We start from the raw sequence: 25,732 nt of genomic DNA on the forward strand, positions 1-25,732 counted from the left end.
TTGGTCACCGTACAATTTTTTTTTTTTTTCTGAACCGGTGAACATGTGGGCGAGTTTGAATTGTTATTACCGATTCATGAAGAATCGTTACATCCAATGCGGTAGCATTGAAAGCTAAAACAGACTCCCACCCCCACCATTGACCTCTGAAACCAAGACATCCATGAGGGCAGGTGAAAACAATCTGCTGGATTTAATGCAATGATTCATCCAAGATACCCGGCCCTCGCCCAATGGCAGCCAGGACAGGCTCCAGCAACCCCGTGACCCGAAGGGGAGCTAGCGGCTTAAGAAAATGGATGGATGGATTTATGCAGGATTCTAATCCTTATGAAAACATCAAGAGAAGGATGCTGAATATGGATGAAATGCTGCTCTGAGGTTCCTACCTTATAAAGAACAACTTGTCCATCCTGAGGGTTTCCGGGTGTCAGGAATGTTTCCTGCTGCTCCTCATAAATCTCATCGTTTCCTGGAGCGAGATCTGCCACATTCAAAGAAGACAGAATGAAAAAAGACCTCGGAAAAAGACGAACCCCACATGTGGATCAGCTGATGTTCCAGGCTCAGGTCATGTTGTCATTCACTTTACTAAACAGGTTTTTAAATCCTTGAAGCCTGAAGATACTGTACATGTTCATGTGCTAAAACAGTATTATTTAACATTTACACATGTTCAATGTACCTAGGATTCCCATGTCGTACTTCCCCTCCTTCTTGTCCTTTTCGATCAGGTAATCAAAGTTATCAGTGAAGTATTGGAAGAGATAATTCTGCTTGTGGACTTCCAGGCCCAGGATGCGGTTCAGGAACTTGGTGATGCTGCAGTCTGGGATGGAAAGCAGAACTTCTGAGCTGAACACAGCAGACCAAATGCTGCAGTAGCAGCATTTTCCTCAGGTACCTTACCTTTCTCTGTGTTGATTCCAAAGCGAGGTTCCTTACAGAAAATGCCCACATCCATCATTCCCACCTTCATGTCTGGAACCACAGAGATGATATTGCAGCAAATCACGAAAGACTGCGAGTCCACATCTTGTTCTCAGTCAAATGGAGGTACAACATACCTCTGAAGAACATGGCATCCCCCTCAGGGTACCCTTTGGGAGGGGGCACCTTATTATCGATGTATCCAAGAATAGCTTTGGTGATTTTATCTAAAGCCTTTGTACCATACTGCAGAGAAGAGAGGCAAAGTGACATGAAACACTCAGGTTACTTAAAACAAATATATTCTCACATTTAAGTCTAGGTTCATGTCACCCACCTTGTTCTCAAAATTGTACTTGCTCAGATCCCTGGATTCTGTTGCTCTTCTGTCTCCATGGGTCAATGCACCCTGCACAGCAAACAAGAACCGTCAACATGTCATCAACCTGCACTCAGACTGGGGAGACTTTCCAGAACTCTTTTTGGCTTCAGGTGATTTCTGTAGAGCAGTTAGAGCTCTGATAAGGACTACAGGTGGAGCTGAACACCAGCATCACAACGAAACACCTTCAAAGGTCAACAGAAACATCTGTTCAGCCACAGAGACACAGAAACACTGTGGAAGCAGCTGTCACAGACACAGCCCCCTGTACCGGGAAAATCTTTGAAAAACAATCATATAAACCTAAACATGGAGACAGGATTACTGATGCTTTTGTAGAACTCTTTACAATAAAAAGTCCTGATTTATCAGCATCTTCTGTGTCTTCATACATTTTAAGTGCGATATCCACAGACACTGTTACTCGTAGCATCATCCTAAAACATTAGCTGGTAGCTCCTCCCACAAGTTGATTTATTCTGGAATAATATTCCTGCCTTTTTATTATCCATAATTATGTTTAAAAGTTACATTTTTAAAGTTTTTAAAAATTGTATTCTGTTAGCTTTTTGGACTATTTTGGCATTTATTAAGGTTTTTTTTAGGCCATTTTGGAGTTTGGTTAATATTTCATCTACATGCTAGCTGTCTTGGCTAATCTAATTTTTTTTTGTTTTTAGGCTAATTTGGCATTTAGCTAATATTTTAGCTGGCTATCAGCTTCAGTGTTTTCAGCTTTCAATTTCAGCATGTTCAGCTATAAGCATTAGCATCCTCCGTGGCCAAATTCAGCTTACAACATTCACACTAACATTATCACAGGTAATGCTGTATATCTGGTTCATAATTATGTTAAAGTTAAGATTTTAAAGTTTAAAAATGTAGTTTTAGAGTGTTTAATAAATGTTTATCCTGTTCGGCCCTAAGATGTGTTTTAGAGTTTGGCCCCTTGTGCGATTGACTTTGACACCCGTGCTCTACACCGTTCACACTAGCATGTATCCCATCGCACTCAGGTTTTTGTCATCACCCCTGTTTTCCTCAAGCGTCCTCTGTCACAGACTAAATGACTCTGACAGCAAGACTTTCTGTACACGTTAAATATCCAGGTGACTCATCAAAACTGAAGGAAACGACACAGTACTTGAGTGTGATGTGCAATCTTCAGCAGGTGAGAGCCGTAACAAGCTTGGGATCTCAGTTGAAAGTTTCTACACTGGAGCTGAAACCTGGCTGCTCAGCTGAAGCAGGTTTGTGGGCGGTGTGTGTCTTATATCACTTCATCAGGCAAGCAGCCGCATGAAATGTGAGCTTTTCTTGATACATATTTACCACCCCTGGCTGATAAAGCCAAGAATGACTTCCTGGAACCACAATTTCCGAGCAGCTCTTCCAGCATTTTCCCGGGAGCGAGTGTCATGCTGTGTCACCATAGAAATAAACAACTGCGAGGGCACAAACGCATCCATAATGATGGAAAACAGGCGTAGCCTAATAAATCATCAAGACGTGCTCTTTTGCTGTTCCACTGTGAGCTGGAAACAGTGAGCACCTCCTGAGGTTTGAGCTAAAGGACAGAGGTTCTGTGGAGTGGTGTCGGGCCAGGGAGTTCCCACAGACGGAGGAGAGGCGAGGAGCCGGAGAACGCAACTCTTTACTCTGACATCTCTGTAGAAGGTGAAGTGTTTGCTCAGAACTTAAAATGGGGCTAATTGACTCACTAAGCTCTCCAGTCTTTTAGCCACAATGGAAGCGAAACGCCGCTCTCCTGCCAGCTCAGAGATGAGGAAGATGTACTCGGGAGCCGTCACCTGATTAGACCGATGAGTTCGACCTGGGAACACAGAGGGAAGCAGTCAGTTCTACTTTCTGCACAAACTGGTAATTCAGGAACAAAGTTGATACTTTCTCACTGTAGTTTGGAAGTTTGTGTGTGTGCTTACGTTCTGAAAATAACCAACTATAAGTTAGATAAGTTAAGGCTGTCAAACTCCAACACCTTTCTGAGACAGACATGAACACGTTCTCACTTTTCTCTTAGAGTTCAAACTTTCACAGAAAAATAAATTAGAATGAAAACAAAGATCTGATTTATGTAAATATGGCAAACTAAAGGGATTACCAAACTGCTTGGTTTTCCTCCACCGTAGGAAACAAAATTTCAAACACAATTATTAAAAGAATAACAACATAAAATGGTTGGATTAACCATTTTTGTATGGAGCTATTTTGGAGCCAATATTAATTGAAACCCAAATAAAACAGATTGAAATAAATACTGGTGTTTGGCCAAAAAAAAAAAAATAAAATAAAATGTCCAAAACTTTTTGCCATTCTAAAGTAAACGTAAAAATTTTCAGCTTCAAATGTTGTTTTTTATGTTTCAAACCTCAAAATTTCAGTTTCAAAACTTTTTTTCCCAGTATCAATTTTATTTGTGTCATAGACAAGCGTTGAAAACATCCTTATGCCAAATAGCTAAACACTGGGGTTCTCTGTATTCACAGATTTGCGGAGGTCTCTCGTCTCGTACCTTCTCGAATAAGATGGAACACTATATTAAATACTGTATATAAAATCAGAGTGATTAAATTATACAATTTAAATGATTAAATTTAGGGCTGTCAGATTTGTCGCGTTAAAAACGCATTAATCTGACGTGTGCTTGACGCCGACAATTTTTTTGACGCATTAATCGCGGACTTTCTCATACGTGCCTTTCCATACCGCGCGCGGGCGTTCCGCCCTCCAACTCTCCGGCTGCTCTCACACTAGATCACGGGCGGGTCTCCAAACACCGAGCTGCGCGCTAAATCCGGCCGGCGCTAGGACCTGGAGAGTTCCCGCACCCTAACCCGGCTCCGGTTCGCGTTCAGTACCACGTCTGGTGGTACCGGCTTGGCGCCGGGAGCTGCGGACCCCCGACGTTCCGAACAGCAAGCGGACCGGGGGACGTTTTAAATGTTCTGGAGGTTTAAGCGTGATCCAACCACAGCATAGCGGTCTGTCTGCCGGCATATTCATCCGTGAGCTCCGCTGGACACGTCGCTGCATCGAGCTGCAGCCAGAGAACGTGGCAGTAACAGACTGTCAAACTATCCACAGAGTATCCCGCTTTTCTCAGTCTTTAATGTTTTAAGAAACAAAAGTTAATGGGAAATGATGAACCTCTATTTCATTTATTACTGTAGTTCAGCAGAGGAGGAAAAGATTTGGTCCTGACAAAAAATGAACATGAAAGTGTTATGGAAATTTTATTTTTGATGTTTTTAATTTTATTTTACTGAACGTTGATTGAAGTTTTGAATTTAAAATGCCCTTCACTTGGACTTGGGCTTTTGTTAGGCATTTTATGTTACAGCCTTTTATTGTTAAGAAAGTTTATCTCAATACAATGTTACAAAATAAAGTATTTCTGATGAAAACTATTGATTTTGTCATTCTTTTTTTCATAAATAAAGTAGAACTACTAAATTCCACAAACCACACATTTTTTTTCCTTAAAAAAAGGCCTCATGTAAATTTGCGATTAATCGCGAGTTAACTCAGGACAAAATGCGATTAATCGCGATTAAGAATTTTAATCGCCTGACAGCTCTAATTAAATTATATAAAACACATAATCTTGTTAATCATTTTGTCAATTTTTTTTTTATGGCGAAAAATGATACCGTGTCTATTATTAGACGCCGACACTGTACGGTATTACTATACTTACTATGAGAGACTATTGTTTTTCTACAATGAAATGAGTATGAAGAAATTCTACAGCAGAAAAACAGTAAACTGAATATAAAGGGTTGATTTATTTCCATCAGCTTTTTTCAATGGATGTTGTAGCAGCACAAGGGGAGGAAACTCAAAATCTTTAGACTTGAAAATATGAAAATGTTTTAAAAGTGCAGAAAGCAAAGGGAGTAACGAGGAACAGAAAAGGAAAGGGTGTTTGCTCGGAAAGATGATCCTCCAGTTCGACGTGTCGGGCTGTTGTGAACACAAACAGACTTTTTCCGTAGAAGTCATGACTGCAGGAGGAAATAAAGCTCTTTGTGTGCTCAGCGTCTGACAACAATAGCAACATTTAATGTAGTGTTTGAGCGTGACAGCTCTAGCATGCAAAGTTCTATACTTCATAGAGGAGAAGGAGAGCAACTGATGCATTTAAACAAACCCCTGCTGGATCCATTCAGAGTAAAACCCTGACTTCTCTAACGTTAAAGCAAGACGTTAGTGTGAATGTGGTAGTTGCTCTTTGTTGTCACACGATGTCGTTTCAGTGGCAGCTTGGATTTGATCTGCACAGAGCTGATGGAACAGCTCCAAAACTCGCCTGACCTGGCTTTCAACAGGTTTCATCATCCCCACAGTCACTCGCTCATTTGTGAATCTTTGCATTCAAGCCGCCTATTGGTGAACATGTTAGGGACTGTGCAGCTTTTTCTAGACAGCTACATCCTGCATGGAAACATGCCTGCAATTCCTGCTAAGCAGAAGCTTGAAAAGCCAACCGTCAGTTTTCTGTGGAGCAGCCTTAACAGGGAAAAACACATAGCTTAGCTTTGAAAGGCTCATTGTCAGCTCCCATTTCCTGGCTTACCAAACTGCTGAATTGCCCGGTCTGCACTCCAAGGCAGCTCCAGAGTCATGTGGACCCTGCGCCTCTGATTCTTCACTCGCTTGTCTGCCTGCAGGGAAATCCCAGAGCTGGCCGCCTCAGAGATGATGGCCACCAACTGCAGGAAACAGAGAGGGGTTATCCAGTCCGCGGAGGGCTTTAGACAGAGGACAGTTGTTTCTGCTGGTCATGTTGAAGCTCACCTTCTCTCCACTCATGAAGCGGTCCTTCTCCTTGATGTTGATGTGATCAATCGTGGACCCCTGTTCGGCCCTCGACTCGTAGCGGACGCTTCCATCAGGACGCCTCACCACACGACCCTTACGGCCAGTCATCTGCAGGATCAAGAGTGGATGAGGAAACCGCTTACAAAAACGCCAGTCCCACTAGAAACTGAAACATCAGCCGGTATTCTAAGGCCCGTACCTCAGAGACTTTGTCTGGTCCTCCAAATTTATCAATCAGCACATCCAAGGTATTGAGAGGTAGTTCTTTTCCAAGTTCTGCTATCTTGTTCAAAAGGTTCTGCTTCATCTCTTCTATCCTGGCTGTGAGGCAAACCAGAGGAGGAGCTGACTGCAGGGGTCTTGCAGGCCGAGGCTGCAGATGGACGTGCTGACAGTAAAGCATACCTGACTGGCAGTTGGTTTGGGTGACAAAGATGACGTCGTCATTGTCCTGCAGTGAATCTGGAGAGGAGTTGGAGTCGGTGTCTATGCCGTCAGAATCGCTGCTGCTGTCATCACTAATGTTGATCACGCCGCTCGTGTCCACCAGCTGCTTGGCCATCTTAGGCTGACGACCTCTAGGTTTGCCTGATTGGTTCACAAGACAAGATACTGGAATATAAAACACACCACAAAGAAGTGAAAGAACTCAGTAATAGTGCCTGCAAATGTAATTTAAAAGTCAACATGAAACCAGTGACAGCAGGCCACACAGGGGGCCTTTCCTCTTACGTTTTCTCTTATTCCCCGGGGCTTTCTCCCTCCTTTGTTTCTCCGAGGGAAAATGCTTTGTTACAAGAGACTGGAAGACTCCCCTGGAGCGAAAACAAGGGAAAGAGAAAAGGCTTTTGAGTCTAATCAAAGAGGAATCAGAACATCACATGGGAGTTGTGACAGATGCATCCAAGATGTCAGGTGTAGACACACAGATGAACATGATATGACCAGACTCAAGGCCTCAGAGTCAATCAAGTTCTAGAGAACACACGGCTTCTCTGTCTTCTTATTGCTGAATGCTTATTGATCAAACAGAATCTAGAAATGAAGTCATTGTGAAGTCTGAGTAGCCTCTAGCTTAAGCTTCCTGGCCTTCTGGTGAGTATGTGTGAAGGGAAAATGATAGATAACACATGTGACATAACGACGATAAACTGTCCGTCACTCACTCTGCTGCCGAGACGAAGCGGTCCAGATGCCCGTCATTCTCATCCAAAACCTCTTTGGTGCGGGACTCTCCTGTCGACTGCAGCCCAATAACAATGCACTGCACCAGAAGAGAGGAGAATGTCAGACCGAAGCTTTAGGGAGAACTCTGCTCTGGACTTTGACAGTCAACATATCACGTATTAGAGAAATTACTTTTTGTTACCTTTATTACAGTTATTAACAAGGGATGGGCGACATATCGTTGCCAGTATCAGTATTGGCATATTTTAGGTCCGATCTCAAAATTTCCACCAATATTTGCCCCTAATATTTCTCTTTTACTTTGACTGGGGGGACTGTTTAGCACAGGCTTGTTCCCCCTCCCCCACATCCGTCTTGCATCAGATGCACACGGGGAGGGGTCCAGCAACGCTTTGGCTGTCCATCAACACTCTCACTCCCCACCCCTCAGGTATGGACTATGGTCCGGGCCCCTCCATGTCACTTTTTGACGTTTGGGGTAACTCCGCCAGACTTTTTGGGTCCTGCAACGCTGGCTATGTTAAAAACAAAGCTAGTGAACTGCTAGCTATTGTATTTCTAATTAAAAAAAAGAAAGGAAATCTCTAAACTTTGTGTTATTCTAGACTAGGGGTGTCAAACGTAACTGCATACCGGGGCCAAAACCCAAAACACACCTTAGGTCGCTGGTCGAACACGATAAGCATTTATTGAACACTCTAAAACTGCATTTTTAAAACTTTAAATAGGACACTTTTTGGCATAAACATGAATAAAACAGGCAGGAATATTATTCCAGAACAAACTACTTAAACTTTGAAGAAAATTCAATATTTTACTCTCCATAAAAAATGTATCCTGTCAAAATTATACAACTTAGAAATAAACTAAACGTTAAAAGAAAAAAACACTAACATTTCTTTACTTTTACCTCATTTTATATGAAAAATTACACTAGGTGTGTTGCAAAAAGAAAGTCATAGATCATTATAACTGATCTCTCAACCTCCATAATCGTAGTGTTGCTTCAATATGTTACCAGCGCAAGATAACATCAGGTCATTGATAACAATAACGTAAAATGATCTGATGGCCCGGATTTAATTACTCGGTGGGCCAGATCCGGCCCCCGGCCTTGACTTTGACACGTGTTCTAGACACTTAAATATCAGTATCTGCAAATATCGGCTATCAGTTGCAGGGAAAATATTGGTTATCGTATCAGCCAGAAAAAGTGATATTGGCCCATCCCTATTATTAACCCATAAGTCCCCCTAGGTGACATCAGTGTGACAGAAACATATCTGAAACGTGTTCAATAGTTATATTCCAGTTCATTTTTTAAAGAAGATCAGGTCTGGGTTCTAATGGGTTAAGATGAACGGTTCTGATTCTGAGATTCATGGTAAATGATTACTTGGCACTGCTTGGTTCTTTCTTGACCTCTAAGTCAGTCATCATCATCTAGCCTTTGTGCAGGCTTTAGACTTTGGGGAATTGCAGTTCAGCATTTGTTTGTTGAAAGTTTGATGTCCTAAACAACGGTTTTCCTTTCCTGCCATGTCTAAGTATGGACTCGATGTCCATACTCCATTATAGCCTTTAGCTGTCAGTATTAACCTGTCCTTCCATTATTTGACCCATCTATTCTGTTAAACACATAACTTGTTTGTATTTAAATTGAGTTTTCAGTTCTTATAGAGTTAAAGTGTCATATTTGACCGTTTCCCTCATCAGAGGTCCAGCAGAGGGATGAGAGGAGTGTATGTTCTGCTTCGTCTGACACTGTGCAGGTAGGACAGAGGTGTGGTACAGACCTTTCCCGCCTCCAGCTCCTTTCGGGCCAGCTCCACCAGGCAGCGGACCTTGGCAGCAATACAGAGATACTTGAAGAAGCGCTGGTGAGCCGACCAGAACTGCCCCCACAGAGACTTCCTGCTGACCAGGCCCAGCTCGTCTGCTGCTCGCATGAAGGTTTGCAGAGCCTCCGCCCACTAGACACACAGTTCAGAAGGGAGTTCTTTCTTTTTGTCTGAAAAAGCTAAATATTTGAACAAGCAGAGCCTTTGTGAGACTCACCAGTTTAGCAGCCTTGTTGTAAACCTGCTTAAAGTCGCTGTCCAAACCAATCTCTTCAATCCGGAACGACACACCTGAGAAGCTCAGCTGTCTGGCGATATACATCCCGCTCACTTTCATGTCCATGGCGACGATCTCCATTGCACCAACACCTCTGCAAGCATAAAACATTTAATTATAACACAGGTTGCTCACGATGGGTTCTCCCTTTAACTTATTCATGGAGACGTGAACGCTATTTCCTCTTACATACCTCTTCTCAATGGCATGCAGGAAGTCTTCAAAGGTTCTGAAGGGTGTGCCTTCTCCCCAGATCCCCAGGCGACTCATATAGATCATGTTCTTTGGCTCAGAGGCACCTGACAGAAACAAGAAAACATGTTCTTAAGAAAACCGCTTCTTCCTAGTTCCTTGTTGGTTTACAGGGTCTGATGGCACGGCAGCTCACCTGTCGCACTGGCGTACACGACTCTGGCCCGCGGCAGCTTGTTCTGCAGATCGAGCACGGCCTTTCCCATCTTTGTAGATGTTGCATTCTTGGCTTTGTGGCATTCATCAAAAATAATCTGCAGTAATGTAAGGTCAAGGGCAAACAGAGCTGTCTGTAAGAACATATGGAACAGCAAACTGAACGTCCACAAATGAAAAGATACGACTCCGTCAAAGTCCGGCCGGCACCAGTCGAGAATCTGCTTAATTCTTGTGCGATGCTGCCCCCCCGCTTGGCTCTCTCCGATCAGCGCAGAGTAAGTAGCAAACAGGACTCCTTCTGAGGTAGCTGTGTCTCCATACTTTATCTACCAGAACATTTCAGACATTTTATTCATCCTCTCCCTGAAGCATCAACAATACAGCAGCACATTCTGAAGCCCTTACCTTGTTTAAGGCATGGACAGGAATATTTGGTGCATCTATGTCTTTGAGATCTCTCTCTGCATCAAACTTCAGATCATTGGATATGCTGAACCTATAGATAGAGACAGGTTTGTATGAAAACTCTCCAGGTGACAAGAGCAAACAAGTGGATGGTTTTTGTTCCACTGGATGCTTGAGTTCCTCAGCTTGGTACATGCCAACGTGTCTGTGAACTAAGTCTGAAAGTTGAATCACAACTTCCAGGTTCAAAGTCTTCTTTCTTTCAAAAGTTTCACCACTCACCAACATTTCTAAGGAAGAAGACGTCCAGATTATGTGATTCAACTTCAATACAATGTGAAGGAATGAGAACGTCTATGAGGTAAAACCCTTTTGCTCCAGTTGTAGTCATTATGTCATTGTCTAAGTAATATGACTACGGTTACATATCCCAGAATGCCACCACGCTGCGATCCAAATGGACGTTTTTGAGCAAATTCAGCAGGTGGCAGTGCGGCTGCATTTGTAATCCAGTGACAGGCGGGTGGCAGGAAGCCAGGAATGCAATGATGGGGGTCTCCAAACTGTCTGATGATGGCATGCTGCCATCCCACTGCCCCCCTCCAGGAACTCTCTGCCCCCCTCCAGCCACCCCTCTCCCCCTGTGCTGCCATCCAACTGCCACCATCCTTCGTTCGAAATTGTACGGTAGCAACGCGGTTCCTCAATGAGGGCTGTTTACATGGGCCGGCGGCCCGGTGATGACCAGATGAGAATCTGTCGGTCCCAGTCACTGTCGGTCCAAATTAGGGAGACAGCATTGATGCTGCACTAAGCTCATCATGGTGTTGATAGCACCACAGCAAGTCCAAAACCTGCATATTGACCAACTGTGGTTTATGCTGAGAAGAAGTCAGAACTTTGCGCTTCCTTCTGAGGACTGTTGTCTAAAAATATGTCAATTTGTAAATTGACAAGATTATAACATGTGCTCAAAATCTGAGTTGTGAATGACCAGTGGAGCAGAATGACCTGCTCTTTATATACCCTCAGGCTTCTGGTCAGCTAGCTGGCAGTGTTACTTGATACGGACGGCCCCTGACTGGAGACATTCACACATCATCCAATCAGAGCTTCTGCCGGTCAGCAATCCAGCTGCCACCATCCTGTAGCTCCCCAGCTGTCACCTGATTTTGTAATGGTGCCATCCACCTCTGACTGATGCATAACAGCAGCCTGACTGCTGCCGTCTACATTCATGACCAAAGGTGCGGCATGAAAATTTGAAGATCCTGCTGCTGCCTCCCCATGGCGCGGTGGCAGTTGTATTTGTGAACGTAGCATGAGCACAGGCGCTTTGCAGACTCTCCTCACATAAATGCCGGTCGCTTGGTGAAAGTGTGATCTGGCTTCACTGTCAGAGTTTTCTTACCACAGTGCTTTTTTCCGCCCCTTTAGGTAGTTTTCAAGAATGATTCCTGCCACAGTGCGGCCCTTTCCAACACCGGCCCCATCTCCTATGAGGAACCCCGCTCGCTGGTTGTTCTGAAGTATCACTTCATGTTGCTAAAGAAGCAATAAAAGAAAATAACCACAAGTATGATCAACAAGTGCTGCATGTTTGTGACTGCTCTTAGCTTAGCCAGTGGATTGGTTCACTCTGTGTACCTGGCAGGCGTAGATGATGGCCTCCAACTGCAGAGCAGACAGCAGGCCATTGCTAATGGTAGACTCAGGTATAGACAGGGTGTATGCGATGTCAGGAGGAGGGACACTTGACAGTGTGTTGGTTTCCACCACTATGTCAGGATGAGAAATTCCTATAGTGGCTGAAGAGGGAACAAGAGATAATGATGATTAAACTGAAAGCTATGTAGGGTAAAATATCCAACTGTAAATGACAGAGTGGAAGCTGGCATACATTTGGAGGGCTTGTACTCAGCATACGTGTCGACATGTCCAAGTTCCTCGGTCTCCTCCACTTCAGCATCCTCCTCCTCTTCTTGTGGCGGCTGGTTTGTCTGAGTCTGGAGAAAACAGCAACTTTCTGAATGCAACTCGTGAGCACATTTAGAGGAAAAGGGTTCAGCAATAAGAAGAGCTTTCAAAGAGTAAATAAAAGCTTGAAACATGAAAGAGAATGTTGATGGCAGAAAAGTCAGAGATGCCGTCTTTCTATAGAAAAAAGGTAAATCCATTCAAAAGGTATTTATTTTTCTAAATTACATCAAACATGTATTTACATGGAACATTTGTGTTTTACAGAGGCCCAGATAAGGTCGTAATCTTGACATTTGCATTTAATTTGAGCTCTAGTCTAAATATTATCCACACATTACTGTCAGGGGAAATAGACATGTTACACAACCTTGAACTGAACAGACATCAGCGGGTTAGAGTGTCTGCTTTGATTCTAGCGTCAGATTGCAGGAGTTAGTTTGACTACCTGGAATCCTAAAGGTGGAGTGGTGATTATAGCATTTATTTCATCCAAACTGGTCAAGCCTTGAAACCTGTTGGTGCCATTCTGCTGTCAACAAAACATAAAGTAAAAGAAAGTCAACTTAAACAAACACAAGAAACAAACGGAAAACAGTTTAAAAATCAAGAATTAATTGTGTGTTTTTCCTTCCACATGAGCGGTCACTTCATTGATGTTTTATGGTGTGGCAATGGACAAAAGTAATTTGTTGTCTGGCATTCAAAAGGCAGCAAGTCTAACAGAGGAGATAACGCTGTGGCTGTCTGGAAACATAATGGATGAAATGAGGGCAAAATGAAAAGCACAACATAAAAGGCTTTCAGAGAGCAGAGGAAATAAATGGATTCTGATTCTATCAAACATATCTTTGGACTCATCTAATTGAACAGGAGCTGTACAGCAGCATGGGAAGGATCCAGGAGCCACACTTACAAAGCTGCCTTCCCAGTAGTGTTGATTAGAAACACAGCAGTCAATGTTTTAGGCTTTCAGCACAAATGTGCATTTTCTACAGTCATATTTTAATAAACAGGGCTACAGCATGAACTAAATAAGACCCTTAAGAGGGAAAATCATCATAAGGTGCCTTTATTTGGGTTTTGTTTGTTGCCAGGATTCATGATTTATTCTAAAGTTGTGATTCAAGATGTGACAAAAGGTCTGATATAAAAAAAAAAAAAAAAAAAAACTGGCTTCAGCACATATCTGAGAATCTCATATGTTTGAGAATTAATCACCTTAATCTCTTAATTAATTAATTAACCTCTTTAGATGGAGAACCTAAATCTGTAACACCAAACAATAAAACAGGCATAAAACAGCTTCTGTTATTGAATACATTTCACCTCAGAGTAAAACAAACCCAAGTCACAACCAGCTCTGTTCAAAATAAATTCAAATCTAATGTTTGCCCCTAGGGCTGTGTGCGGGTGCTCGAATACTCACAATCTGCTCCTAAAAATTCAAGTAAGAATTATCGCGACGTCCAGGATCGCTGATTTGCGATCTTTATAAATATAGTAGAGTGTAGTAAAATGTATTAATTGCTCTGAAGTGCAGAATAATGTTGGATTTTAACAAATAAAGACCTGCACCCATTTTTCCTACAAACAAAATTAAATGGAATACACCAAAAAACAAGCGTTATGCATTTCTGATGTTTTCTATGACACTGATGTCACTATGGGTTCTCTGGGGTTAAGTTTATGAACTAAAAACAAAGCCAAAAGAGCAGAGCTAATGTCATCGGAAGAAAACAAATCTGCATGTTGGTGAAGCTTCCTGTTTTCAAAGTAAAACTAGCAAGAGCTTTTTGTCTGATCAAAAACTGAGACTTTCTGTTCACTGACATAATTTCTGAAAAAGCAACTTTTTTCATACGGGCTCTGCACCAATATGTAATGCTTAGAACGTAAAATGTTGAAGAACTTTGTGGATAGAAAACTGTGGAGAACATTTTCGGGTTTTGCTGTGATCCAAAACAGCAGTGATTTTTATGCGTTTTATGTTGTTTATATTACTGCTGAACTAAACCAGAAAGTTGACAAATAAAAATTGACAAACACCATTTCTTTCTATCAAATCTTTGTGTTTTTATCAGTTTTGTTGACTCTGATCTCCTGTTCTAAATAAATGTATAAATGATAGTGATTTAATACAAATAATTTAGATTTTCATACACCCAGGAAAAAGACATTAAAAAGTAAGAATCGTGGTTTGATTCGTGAATCTACAGCCATATTTGGTACAAAAGTTCCAGTTTAAGCTGAGCTGGAGCAGAGGGGATTTCATTTTTGTATTTCAGAAGAATTTAAACACATAACAGAGACACAAAGCAGCCACAATCTTTACAGGATTAAAACGTTTAGATGGTCATTGTTTGCTAAAGTCTGTGAGAACAAGCATCTACTTATTAGAGAAGGTCTGCAGCAGATAGAGAGGTCGGTTTAATAACGAGTCTTTCTGGTAATGACATGGTGGAGTGCTTCACTACTGACCTCTAAGTGGCTCTGTGCTGGTGCAGCGGTGGTGCTAGTGTTGATGTCCCAGAGCGTGGGGACCGAGTCCCCCGTGGGGACGAACGGCTGGGTATCAGCATACTCTGACAGGGAGTCCGCCGGTGAGGAGAACAGAGAGTTTGTGGAGGGGTCTTCAAAGCAGGACAGGTCCTGAGGACAACAAGAAGAGTTCAGTCAGCGCGGGAGAGTCAGTCAGAGTCAAGTGTCCTCACACTTCAGCCAAACAGGAACATGCACGCCCATCCAAATGCAACCAGCGGAATGATGACAGCGCCGAGAAAACCAGGAGACCAACGTCCTGCCTTCAGTCTGGACTTGAGGGGCAACACAAGCAGTCAAACATCTAATCACACACAGATGTCAAAACCAAGCAAGAACAAGCACAATAAGACTGTTTGTGTCACTGCAGCCACGGCCCCCGTCCCGCCGTGCCCATTCATATCCTTTCCAGATCATTAGGATGCCATGTTCTTTAACTAGCCTTTCACAGGCACCCCTGGGCCTCAAGAGATTTATAAACATGGATGTGGGGGAGATGGGGCAGACTGGTGGGGGGCTGTAGACGGCCACAGAATAAACAAAGCAGAAGCTGCTTTTGGTTTGGGAGTATGGACCTCCTCAATTTGCTGCATGGGTGTGAGAACAACTGTATGCCTTTTACTTTAGCAGTGGGAGCCATGGAGCCCCTCCCGCCCTTTCCAGGGACTAAGACAGTTAGTAATTTCAACATATCTTTTGTGTTAAGCTTAGAAAAGCTTTAATATTAGTTTGTGTTACACACCAAACAGACAGAATCTGATCACAAACATGTTTCAAAAAACGGATCATAGTCAACATAACAACCCATTTGTGTGTTTCTGCCATAGCAAGCACAACTTCCTTAATCTTGTGCTTAAAACTTAGCAAAGACAGATTATGAACACTATGACTGAATATAAAATCTATTTCTTTCAGTTCCCTTTACCTTCACTTAGCCATATTAATAAGGCAAACTATTCAGGTAGGTTGTTCTATAAATATTAAGGATGTAACGATTCTTCGTAAACCAGTAAAATAAATGATTCAAACTTGTCAACATGTTAATTGTTGAGGAAAAATAAAAAATCGGTTTGTCTCGGCCTGTTAATAAATTAGAAAAATGCAGAGCAGCTGATATTTCTTCATGCAGGCTCGCTGTGAGTCTGCGCGGCGGTAACTGTGCACACCTGTGAGTGTGTGCGTCGTGGACTGGCTGCTGTTCTTCATCTGCGCTTCCCTCCTAGGAAATTCTCGCAGCGCTTTCAGATTTAAAAGTTTCATACAAGTCAGATCCTCCAGGATTTTGCGAGGTTGTGATCGCAACCAGCAAATTCAAGCAAAGCCGAGATTTGATCCTCACTCTGAAACTTTACATTTTCATACAACTTTACTGCAACTTTGACCAATCTACCGTGACAACAGCGATGGGTGACGAAGCAGCTTCACGACATTTTCTCTTCTGACTCCTTCTGGGAGCCGTGCTCTTTTTTATTAACTCTCTTCAGCAAAAAGAAAACAAACTTGGCCCTACAATACCGTTAATTCATTGTGTTGAGAAAAAAAAATGTAAAAAAATGAGATTGTGACTTTAAAACTGTGAATCGAATCGTGGCTTGACTGAATCGTTGCATCCTTAATAAATATGATTAGTGCAGAAGATAAGAACTTCTCCACTCTTTGATCCTAAAAAGTAATCTAATCTGCAATAAAAGATAAACATTGACCAGTGAAACAGACATCCTCACAAGGTGCTGCTAACCAGCGCACAGGAATGGTGCTGACTTGTGTCATTGTCGTCTAGTAGGTTTTAGTTCAGCTGAATCTACTTCACAGGCAGGAGAGGAAGGGGCTTGGAGTTTTAAGAGTCAACATGACAGCATCATGTGGGAATGGGACAGTGATGAGGACAAACAGCGGCTGACTCCATGCTGAGGGCACTAACATGCTTATGTCTCCTTTCTTTCCCATTTCATTGCTACAGAGACAAACTTACCAGTCCCAGGATGTAAAAAACCCTGTATTCAAAAGACGTGTACCAGAAGGGTTTGCTTAGATTATCCTATTTCTTGGTAATTCTTCCTGATAGTGATGACGTGAGCCCCTCCTTCAGCTTGTTCTTTTTGCTTCTGTCAAATTCCCCCACATTTGTGGACGCAAATGTCTTTCCTGCAGGCATGATCAGACATGAATGCTGCAGAAAGACTCAACAAAGTTCCTCCGGGATGCCGATCAGCAACTGGTAGAACCATATGTGTGGTAGAGCAGCACCTCACTCCTTGTGAAACACAACCGCAAAACATATCTAATCATCTCCGACATTTCTTTAGCCCTTTCTGATTCATCATATCTCATCAAGGTCTGTGGCATTTTTTGCTCTACACCTTGCTTTCTCTGGAATTTTGGATAGAGACATTTTATGACATGAGGCTTGCGAAGGATGAAAAGGAGACGCATGTTTTCAGAAACATCCTCTTTTGGAACCCAAAATGAAAAATTCTAGTCCTAGTTTACCATAGAAACTCTACTATTAGCCTCAAATATGTTTTAAAAATATACAATAATATAGCTTTGAATAAGGCTTGAAATAGAGATGTCTTTATTCAAAATTATTTTGAAAAGTTAGTGGCTTTATTTTTTTAAAAGAAAAAGAATATCCTTTGTTTTGGATGGAAACGATTAAAGTAAGGCCTATTTGGAGACTGCAGCAGGTATGCTGGTACTAACCAAGCCTCGTTCAACCTCTGAGCGCTGGTAATAAAGCTGACAATCCAAGCGTAACAGAGGCAGCAGTGTTTGCACTGCGGCTGACCCATACCCAAGGCTACTTCATTCACTGCTCCTGTGACTGGATCCTGCCAAGCAGAGATAAGGCTTGAATTCCAACTCTGATGGTAATCTGGCTCCTCCACAGCACACAGGCTCAGTCAGAAAACCAGCACTCACGCCTCTCCTCTGCCTTTACATTATTCCAGGAATGCAGCAATCAAATGATCTCTGCTTTCTCTTAGATTTATATCAGGAGAATGAATTAGAGAAAACAGGTTGTTAATTGTGTGAATGCTTTGTTTGGTATTCCTACATTTTACAGTTTTTAAGATTTTATGCAATTTATGCAATTTCTCAGCCCCATTGAAAATGAATGAAAGTTCTTCAAATGTGTGCAATCAAAAACATTCAGCATGTTCAGGACATTCATGCTTTGACTTTTTATTTACACAGTTATTGACATTTTACACAAATTTTGCCTTTTTTTACACAATTCTTCTAATATTTCTCCAAATTATGCAAGTTTAGTATCAAAGCGTTCAGCATGTTAGTGACATTATTGCTACTGAGGTTTTTAAGGCTAATTTTGAGTTAAGCTAATATTTTAGCACCATGCTAACATTTTTAGCTAATTTGGCATCTAATAAGTTTTTTTGGCTACGATGGAGTAAAGCTAGTATTTTAGCAAAGTGCTAGCTTTTTTGGCTATTTTGAAATCTACTGAAGTTTTGGGCTAATTCTGACTTCATACCCTCTGAGACATTTTTAATTTTCTTGCAATTTTTTTCAATTTTTCAAGAAATTCTTCACACTTTGCATTTTCTGCAATTTCTACAATTTTAAGTCTTTTAGTAACTTTAGCATTTTGCAAATAGTTTTAGCATTTTCAGCAAATCCCTTCAGCAATACAGTCAATTTCTTCCGCATCTTCAGCAGAAAGCTTCAGGATCTTCAGTGACCACATTCATCAAAAAGCAGGTAATGCAACTGTTCCAGTTTGTTTATGACTTCTGTTTAAAAACGTTAAAGTGTGTTGAAGCCAAACATGTTTCTTCCCCTGACAGTAATCCACCCTCGTGTTTTTGTCCTTTTACGTGTTCCTCTTTCACTTTGGCTTGAACCTGCATTGTATGTTCCACTCATGCTGTTTTTTCCCATCAATAGAGCACAAACCCAAATGATTTTACACTTGTGTTGCTCAGATGTTGGATGTCTACATGTTCATACTGCTTGTTAATGATTATTGCAGGCACAGAACAACAAACACCAACAACTGTCCTTTTCAGTTTGCATCATGTGCAAACAGGGACACAACAGGAAAATGTCAATATATCTCAGAACTGTAACAGTAATGACTTTAAATTAGAACTGTCAGGCGATTAAATTTTTTAATCGCGATTAATCGCATTTTGTCCAGAGTTAACTCGCGATTAATCGCAAATTTACATGTGGCCTTTTTTTAAGGAAAAAAATGTGTGCTTCGTGGAATTTAGCAGTTCTACATTAATTATGAAAACAAGAATGACAAAATTAATAGTTTTCATCAGAACTACTTTATTTTGTAACATTATATTGAGATAAACTTTCTTAACAATAAAAGGCTGTAACATAAAATCCCTAACAAAAGCCCAAGTGCAAGTGAAGGGCATTTTAAATTCTAAACTTCAATCAACGTTCAGTAAAATAAAATAAAAAACATCAAAATAACATTTCCATAACACTTTCATGTTCATTTTTTATCAGGACCAAATCTTTTCCTCCTCTGCTGAACTACAGTAATAAATGAAATAGAGATTTATCATTTCCAATGAACTTTTGTTTTTTAAAACATTAAAGACTGAGAAAAGCGGGATACTCTGTGGATAGTTTGACAGTCTGTTACTGCCGCCGCGTTCTCTGGCTGCAGCTCGATGAAGCGACGTGTCCAGCGGAGCTCACCATGAATATGCCGGCAGACAGACCGCTATGCTGGGGCTGGATCACGCTTAAACCTCCAGAACATTTAAAACGTCCCCCGGTGAGCTTGCTGTTTGGAACGTCCGCAGCTCTCGGGACGCGAGCCGGTACGCGAACCGGAGCCGAGTCAGAGTGCAGGAGCTCTCCAGGTCCTAGCCTCGGCCGATTTTAGCTCGCAGCTCGGTGTTTGGAGACCCGCCCGTGATCTAGTGAGAGCAGCCGGTGAGTTAAAGGGCGGGACGCCCGCGTGCGCAGTATGGAAAGGCACGTATGAGAAAGTCCGCGATTAATGCGTCAAAAAAATTGTCGGCGTCAAGCACACGTCAGATTAATGCGTTTTTAACGCGACAAATCTGACAGCCCTACTTTAAATCAATACAACAATACATTGAAGTATTTCTTAAAGATGAGAGGTAACTTACTAGCTTAGCCAAAAAAGAATATTAGCAAGTAAAGCTGTAAGCAGGATGACTGGCTTTGCCCTTGGAGAAGTTTGGAGCAGCCGTTTCTCCTCTAATGCAAACACCGGCCCTGACACTCACTATGATAAGTGTAGTTACTACCATACAAGGAAGGGCAGCGGCTCAATAAACCATCATTTATATGGGCCTCTTTATCTATTCAGGCTGCGCATATTTGCCAAAGTAAGATCTGCTTTAGATGCAGAGTTAGGGTTACAAACACAAAGAATCCCTATAAAGTTCACTTCCTGCATCTGGTCAATCTCAGCTCAAGTTTGATCACTTTCCTTATGATGAAATGACACACTCTTCATCCCTGCTGTGGTTCCTGTCTACATTAAAGACAAAATGTATTTAAATAGTAAAAAAATATCACAATTGCTTACTGACTGACCTCATCATTTGAAGTAAACAAATCCTCTGATTATTAATCTACACATAATCTTAACAGTAAGATTTTACATGCTTTTGTTACTATTACATACTGGGAACCACTAGACATACGGACAGCAGCATACATTTCAGGTGAAAACATCAGTTTATAGTCTCCAACCACATCCTGTTAAACTCAGAGACCTGTGTTAGGGATGGCTGCCGCTCACAGATTAATCAGCTGGATATCAAACTGCTGGTCAGGGCTTCAGATCTTTGAACAAAACACGTGTGTCCATTTTTACTCAAGCTGTAAGAGAGCTGTAAGTCCATTTTTTTTCAAGTGTGCGTGAAATGCTTCAGCACAAAGCCAAAAAGCCAGGGCTTGAGCCAGCGCAAGGCGAGGGCTTTCCCCTCCTACGTACTGCCAGCTTGGCTGCCTTTCCGAGGCCAGGAAACAAGTCACCGCTGCTTTCTACTCACCCTGCACACCCACTCAGATACACAAACAAGCTGACACCTTACATGACCTCACCATCTCAACTCCATATTTATCTTATCACTGGATACTATTATTCAGTCCCAGTCCTTAAAGAACTCTAAAGTTCAGTCCCCCCCTCCCCGTTTCCTGTCCCAGACAATCTTCATCCAGGGTTCTTTTGTGTTTACTTCAGTTTCAATTTTCCCACAGAACTCAGTTCTTTGATATCATCTGGAGGCTATTCCAGCTGTTGTTTGATGATTTAGGCTAAAACTAGCTAAGCCACCCGTCTGTCCAAGGATTTTTAGAAATAACAAGGAATTGCAAAATGATATTTGTCTGAGAATTGGAGCAATTTAGCAGCAGAACACTCACTTATGTTTCAGACATTAACTCCATGAAAGTTGCCTGTCAGTAAATAGATGAGTGGAATGGGTAGTAAGATACCACACAGTCATATCACCTTTGCCACCCCAATGATCAGCTGACTGAACAACCATTCATCCTCAACACAATGAACTGACAAAGTGAGAGCATTGGTTTGTATTTTGAGTAGTGCTAGACCTGATTAGTTCTTGGATGACAGACTGCCAGAAACCACCAGGCAGTGTAACCACATGGGGGCAGTTTCCAATGTTTCCATGTGCCAATGTGAAGTCCAGATAAGTGTGGAGGGTTGGATCAGAAAGAGCATCTGCAGTAAAACAGAAGTCGGATCGCGTGTATTGTGTATGATATGTAGTGACAATCCCTGAAGGAAAAACTAAAACATTAGCTGAATAACAGTGACGTGCGGCGAGGTTCACGGCTGGTGAGACTCTGACGTCATCAGTCAGATTTACAGACATATGAACCCTACAGAACAGCTGATTCACCATGTGATTGACAACAGTTAAAGTTGTTAATCAATCAACATTTTTCTTCCATTTACAAACTGTAGCATAGAGAAAAAATCATCAAAATTGTTATTATTGACCTACTTTTACTTAAAAATGGAGTCTGTGCGAAGCTCCTTCTAAAGAAACACACGAATAATCTATTTGTAGAAGTCTTCCTTTTCTTTCTTCAGTTTTCAGTCTCTCTGCCTCAAAGAAGATCACTACCAGTGACGTGTCTCCATAGATTCCTGACTTTAGACTAGGGCTGGGGGATAAAATGCTAACTTTCGTTATTGCAATGTCATTTTTTCTCAATGGTAAAATGAGACTATGCAAAAAAAGCTTTTTTTGAAGGGTCTGAAATGAACACTCTCCTTTTACAAACATTTTCTCATCTTTGGCCATTAAATATAGAGGGTCAGTCGCCACATGGGGAGTAAACGTTTGCGTAAACTTAGTCATGTTTAGTAGCTCTTCCTCTGATTAATTTCTTTTGTCCTCTTCTCCTTTACTGTCTGAACGCGAGGTAAACGAACACACGCGCCACAAGACAGCCCCCCACCCCCACGCGGTCCCTTCACCTGTGTGATGAAACAGCGGAACATGCAATGATTTTGAACTCAATCCTATCAGAACAGACAGATTTAAAAAAGTCAAGACGCAGCGGATAAAAAAAACAATTTGAATTCACAGCACATAAAAAAAGGTATTTTCTAAATATTAAGAGAATTGAATTCACTGTGTTTTAGCAGTAGCATCAACAGAGACAGACCAAAAACTGTGACCTGTCAGATGTTATTGTCAATAATGATGTATAATAACATTATACTGTCTTCATTGGTTTTTTGTTATGATAAAATATAAAACCTGATCACTTGGAGGCAGAATTGGGAAATCTCTATTAAATCTGTCCTTGTGTTCTCTGCATTTTTGAAATTGAGTTTACTATTGAATTACAGTAAAGATGTGTTCATACAATTTAGAAATTAGTTGTATGCAATTTAACTTTCTTTAAAAAAATCAGAAAAAGTTCAAATACTAAAACCACATAAGTATTTCTATGTAAAATTGTGTGAGAATTTGGCCGATAGATTTGTTTTATCTACTAACCAACTTGCCTTGTGATTCTAAAATTTTATTTCAGCCCCTGAGTGGAGGTATTTTAGTTAGTTAAAATCTAACAAAAAAAAAAGAGTAACGCACACTGCAAATTGTGCAGAAGGCATGTTCCTTCTAAAACTGGAAACACCATCAACCTTTTTATCACCTGAAGCAGTGACACCAAACATGCTCAATCTCAGACTGAAACAATCATTCTGAACAAAGTTCAGACCTGCACTGCCATGTTGAAAAACCACACCAAAAAAACAAATCATAGAATAGACACGTCTAACAATAATATTTCATTTTTATTTTAATAATGAAAAAGTACATTAATCCTACTTAGTTTATATATTTTTTAAGCCATATTTTGAAGTGAGGCACAGCTTTACCTGCCTCTCCTGACTGCACATCACTGCTGTGTGTACAGGAACTGTCTCTCTAGTAGGGTTGTGTATCTTTCCTCTCCCACGATTTGATACACATCTCGATACATGATCCATGAATTGATACATAAATGATTCAACTAACTTTCTGACGATACAATAAAGTTTGATTCTTTTCCCAGAAACACCAAAATCTAGATATTTCTTATTCATTCATACATTTCTTATTAAGCTTATGACTGGACGTCTTTTTGTTCGCATGAACATAAAAAGACAAAGATGGTAAAAAAAAAAACTGAAAGAGAAACTAAGATTCTTTTCTTTAGAGCAGATTATTAACTTCTAGATTGATTTTATAGCTTTTAACCAACATAATCTGTTCATATCTGTGTTTTTCGAACGATGCTGCAGTTCTTCGATCAGTTTTCGATACGTATCTTTTTTACATTCCAAAGCGATCCTGCTGTTACTACAACTGTCTGATCGATTTTTTGATACGTATCTAATACCTTTTACATCCCTACCCTCTAGACTTGCAGGTAAAAGGTCAGTTGTATGTTCAGACCAGACTTTAAAAGGTTGATCTTCTTCACTTCTAAATTCTGATGAGGAATTCAGATTATTTGTGTGATGATTGATTTAGGTGTAGCAAGATATTTAACAACTAGAAATCATATGAACAGATTCAAATTTCAACAATCCAGGCATTATTGAACAATGCTAAATTAAGCTTTTTTTCATTTGTTGCTCTGAAGAAAAGAATTTTAGGGTAACATGACCAGTGCGATTGAGAACTTTTTCAGACATGAGACGCTTCTCAAAGTTCACTTGTTCTGTAATCGCGTAGCGTACTGCAGTTCTTGCCAAACCTGCTGTAGAATAGCTTTCCTAGCTCGATCAAAGTGGCATACCCAGTCTGACAGCCTCCTGACGGGCAAGCCTTCATGTTCTGCCAAGTATGACTAAAACAGGGACAGTCTGCTGCCTCCAAGCCGCCATGGAATTTTCCAGTGTTTTCAAGTGTTCCAGAAATTAAAACAATGCTTTGAGTATTAGGTGTCTTAGCTAGCAAATTAAAGATGAACCGTTTTATGTAAAGCACTTTGAATTGTCTCTGTACATGAAATATGCTATACAAATAAACTTGCCTTGCCTGAATCACATACAGTGGATCCTGGATAAATGAGACTCTTCATAAAGATGAATTTGGTTTCAAGAGCAGCCATTCTAGTTCTGTACGAAGACTAATCAAGCTAAAGGCTTAAAAGGCGATAGTATAGTTGTGAAGTAAATATTGACAAGTGGCACAAGCTGAGAAACAAAGATGAGAGAGGAGTTGTATACAGCTGCAAGGAAAATGACTTGTTGCAGAATACAGGAGTACCAACAGGAAGTCACTCTTAGAGGCCTGTAACAACAGAAAGATACGACTTACTACATTACCAAACAAGATTGAGGATGTGTTTAAATATCCAATGTTAAATCGAGAGCAGTAAAATTATTAATGCTACTATTGTGATTCTATTTAACATCTATCGTAGGCTCGAGGTGAACATCAACTTCCCTGTTGTCATAAAGCATCATGTGAGATAAATCTGACATGATGAACACATAGGAACGTAACACACCTGGATTGACAGGAATAGCGAAAAACTATTGTCACTTCGGTAAATCCCAAACTTGTGAAAATCACACAAAGACACAACTTAAGTATTCAGACAACGAAGACATGCCTGCTTTAAGGTCTTCTGTCTGTGCTGTAGAAGTGGATGTGACTGATGACGCAAGTTACAGAGAAATTTCCACATAACATGACACGCAATAAAGGAGTGAACACAAGAGCCATATTCAAGACAGACAATATGACAACATGTCTTGTCTATATACATTACAATGATAGTACTTCGGATATTCCGGAGTACTGCAGGTTCTTGGTGAGTTGCTATGCTGCTGAGAACAGCCGTGAAGACAAAGGTCGTCAGCTCAGAACTATCAAATAAACCTTTTTTTCATGAATAAAACATCATAACTGAAAGTATTTTTACATTTTTATTCTGTATTCTACTTAACCTCAAACAACACAGCTCCCTAAAGCTGCCTGTTCAGAACCCCATAATCAGACAGATGTGGTAGTGAACGTACTGGCCTTAACCCAGTGCTCCATTCAACTCTGCGTGAACTAATCCAAGTCAACTATGCTGTCAGATGTTGAGTTAAGTCCAGAAAAGAACATCCACACACAATATAAACACAACACACAAAGTGTGTCAAAGGTTATAAAAGTGAAGGGAGGCAGGCAAAAATAGCAGAAGTAGCAAATACTGAGCAAACATACGAGTACATCCTGCTTTTAAAACTATAAAAAAACTTTTCTGGCTCTTTTTACAATTGTTTGTCTAACGAACAAATGCGTGGAAAAATAACTAAATCCAGCAAAGCTTTAACTTGTATCAACTGCAGTTCTGGGCACACAGAGAGAAAGGTTTAAGCAACGAGAAAAGTTGCAATACCTGCGAGAATGGTAGTGTGAATGCTTTTGCTAAATGTGGTCGCTGAAG

The 25,732-nt window shown here is 41.1% G+C and overlaps 1 protein-coding gene across 7 annotated transcripts in view; it reads right to left on the reverse strand.

Moving 5' to 3' along the window:
* The window catches only part of si:ch73-63e15.2 (protein strawberry notch homolog 2), an 84,050-nt gene that overhangs the window by 8,058 nt on the left and 50,260 nt on the right, over window positions 1–25,732 (reverse strand). For 3 of the 7 annotated variants that reach the window (XM_024258993.2, XM_036211714.1, XM_024258998.2), the window contains 22 exons: window positions 14,735–14,905; window positions 12,702–12,785; window positions 12,177–12,282; window positions 11,924–12,084; window positions 11,688–11,821; window positions 10,277–10,367; window positions 10,054–10,197; window positions 9,849–9,966; window positions 9,654–9,759; window positions 9,401–9,554; window positions 9,139–9,315; window positions 7,321–7,418; window positions 6,887–6,969; window positions 6,354–6,742; window positions 6,131–6,262; window positions 5,910–6,045; window positions 3,034–3,146; window positions 1,268–1,339; window positions 1,068–1,176; window positions 910–981; window positions 686–829; window positions 390–484 (listed from right to left, as the gene is read on the reverse strand). In XM_024258993.2, the coding sequence (XP_024114761.1) occupies window positions 390–484; window positions 686–829; window positions 910–981; window positions 1,068–1,176; window positions 1,268–1,339; window positions 3,034–3,146; window positions 5,910–6,045; window positions 6,131–6,262; window positions 6,354–6,742; window positions 6,887–6,969; window positions 7,321–7,418; window positions 9,139–9,315; window positions 9,401–9,554; window positions 9,654–9,759; window positions 9,849–9,966; window positions 10,054–10,197; window positions 10,277–10,367; window positions 11,688–11,821; window positions 11,924–12,084; window positions 12,177–12,282; window positions 12,702–12,785; window positions 14,735–14,905 (2,889 nt within the window). Of the gene's footprint in view, window positions 1–389; window positions 485–685; window positions 830–909; window positions 982–1,067; window positions 1,177–1,267; window positions 1,340–3,033; window positions 3,147–5,909; window positions 6,046–6,130; window positions 6,263–6,353; window positions 6,767–6,886; window positions 6,970–7,320; window positions 7,419–9,138; window positions 9,316–9,400; window positions 9,555–9,653; window positions 9,760–9,848; window positions 9,967–10,053; window positions 10,198–10,276; window positions 10,368–11,687; window positions 11,822–11,923; window positions 12,085–12,176; window positions 12,283–12,701; window positions 12,786–14,734; window positions 14,906–25,732 lie in introns of all 7 variants that reach the window. The other 4 variants (XM_024258996.2, XM_024258995.2, XM_024258994.2 and 1 more) reach the window with 4 other exon arrangements.

The sequence above is a fragment of the Oryzias melastigma genome, linkage group LG4 (genome assembly GCF_002922805.2).
Source record: "Oryzias melastigma strain HK-1 linkage group LG4, ASM292280v2, whole genome shotgun sequence".
In the NCBI taxonomy this organism is placed as follows: Eukaryota; Metazoa; Chordata; class Actinopteri; order Beloniformes; family Adrianichthyidae; genus Oryzias; species Oryzias melastigma.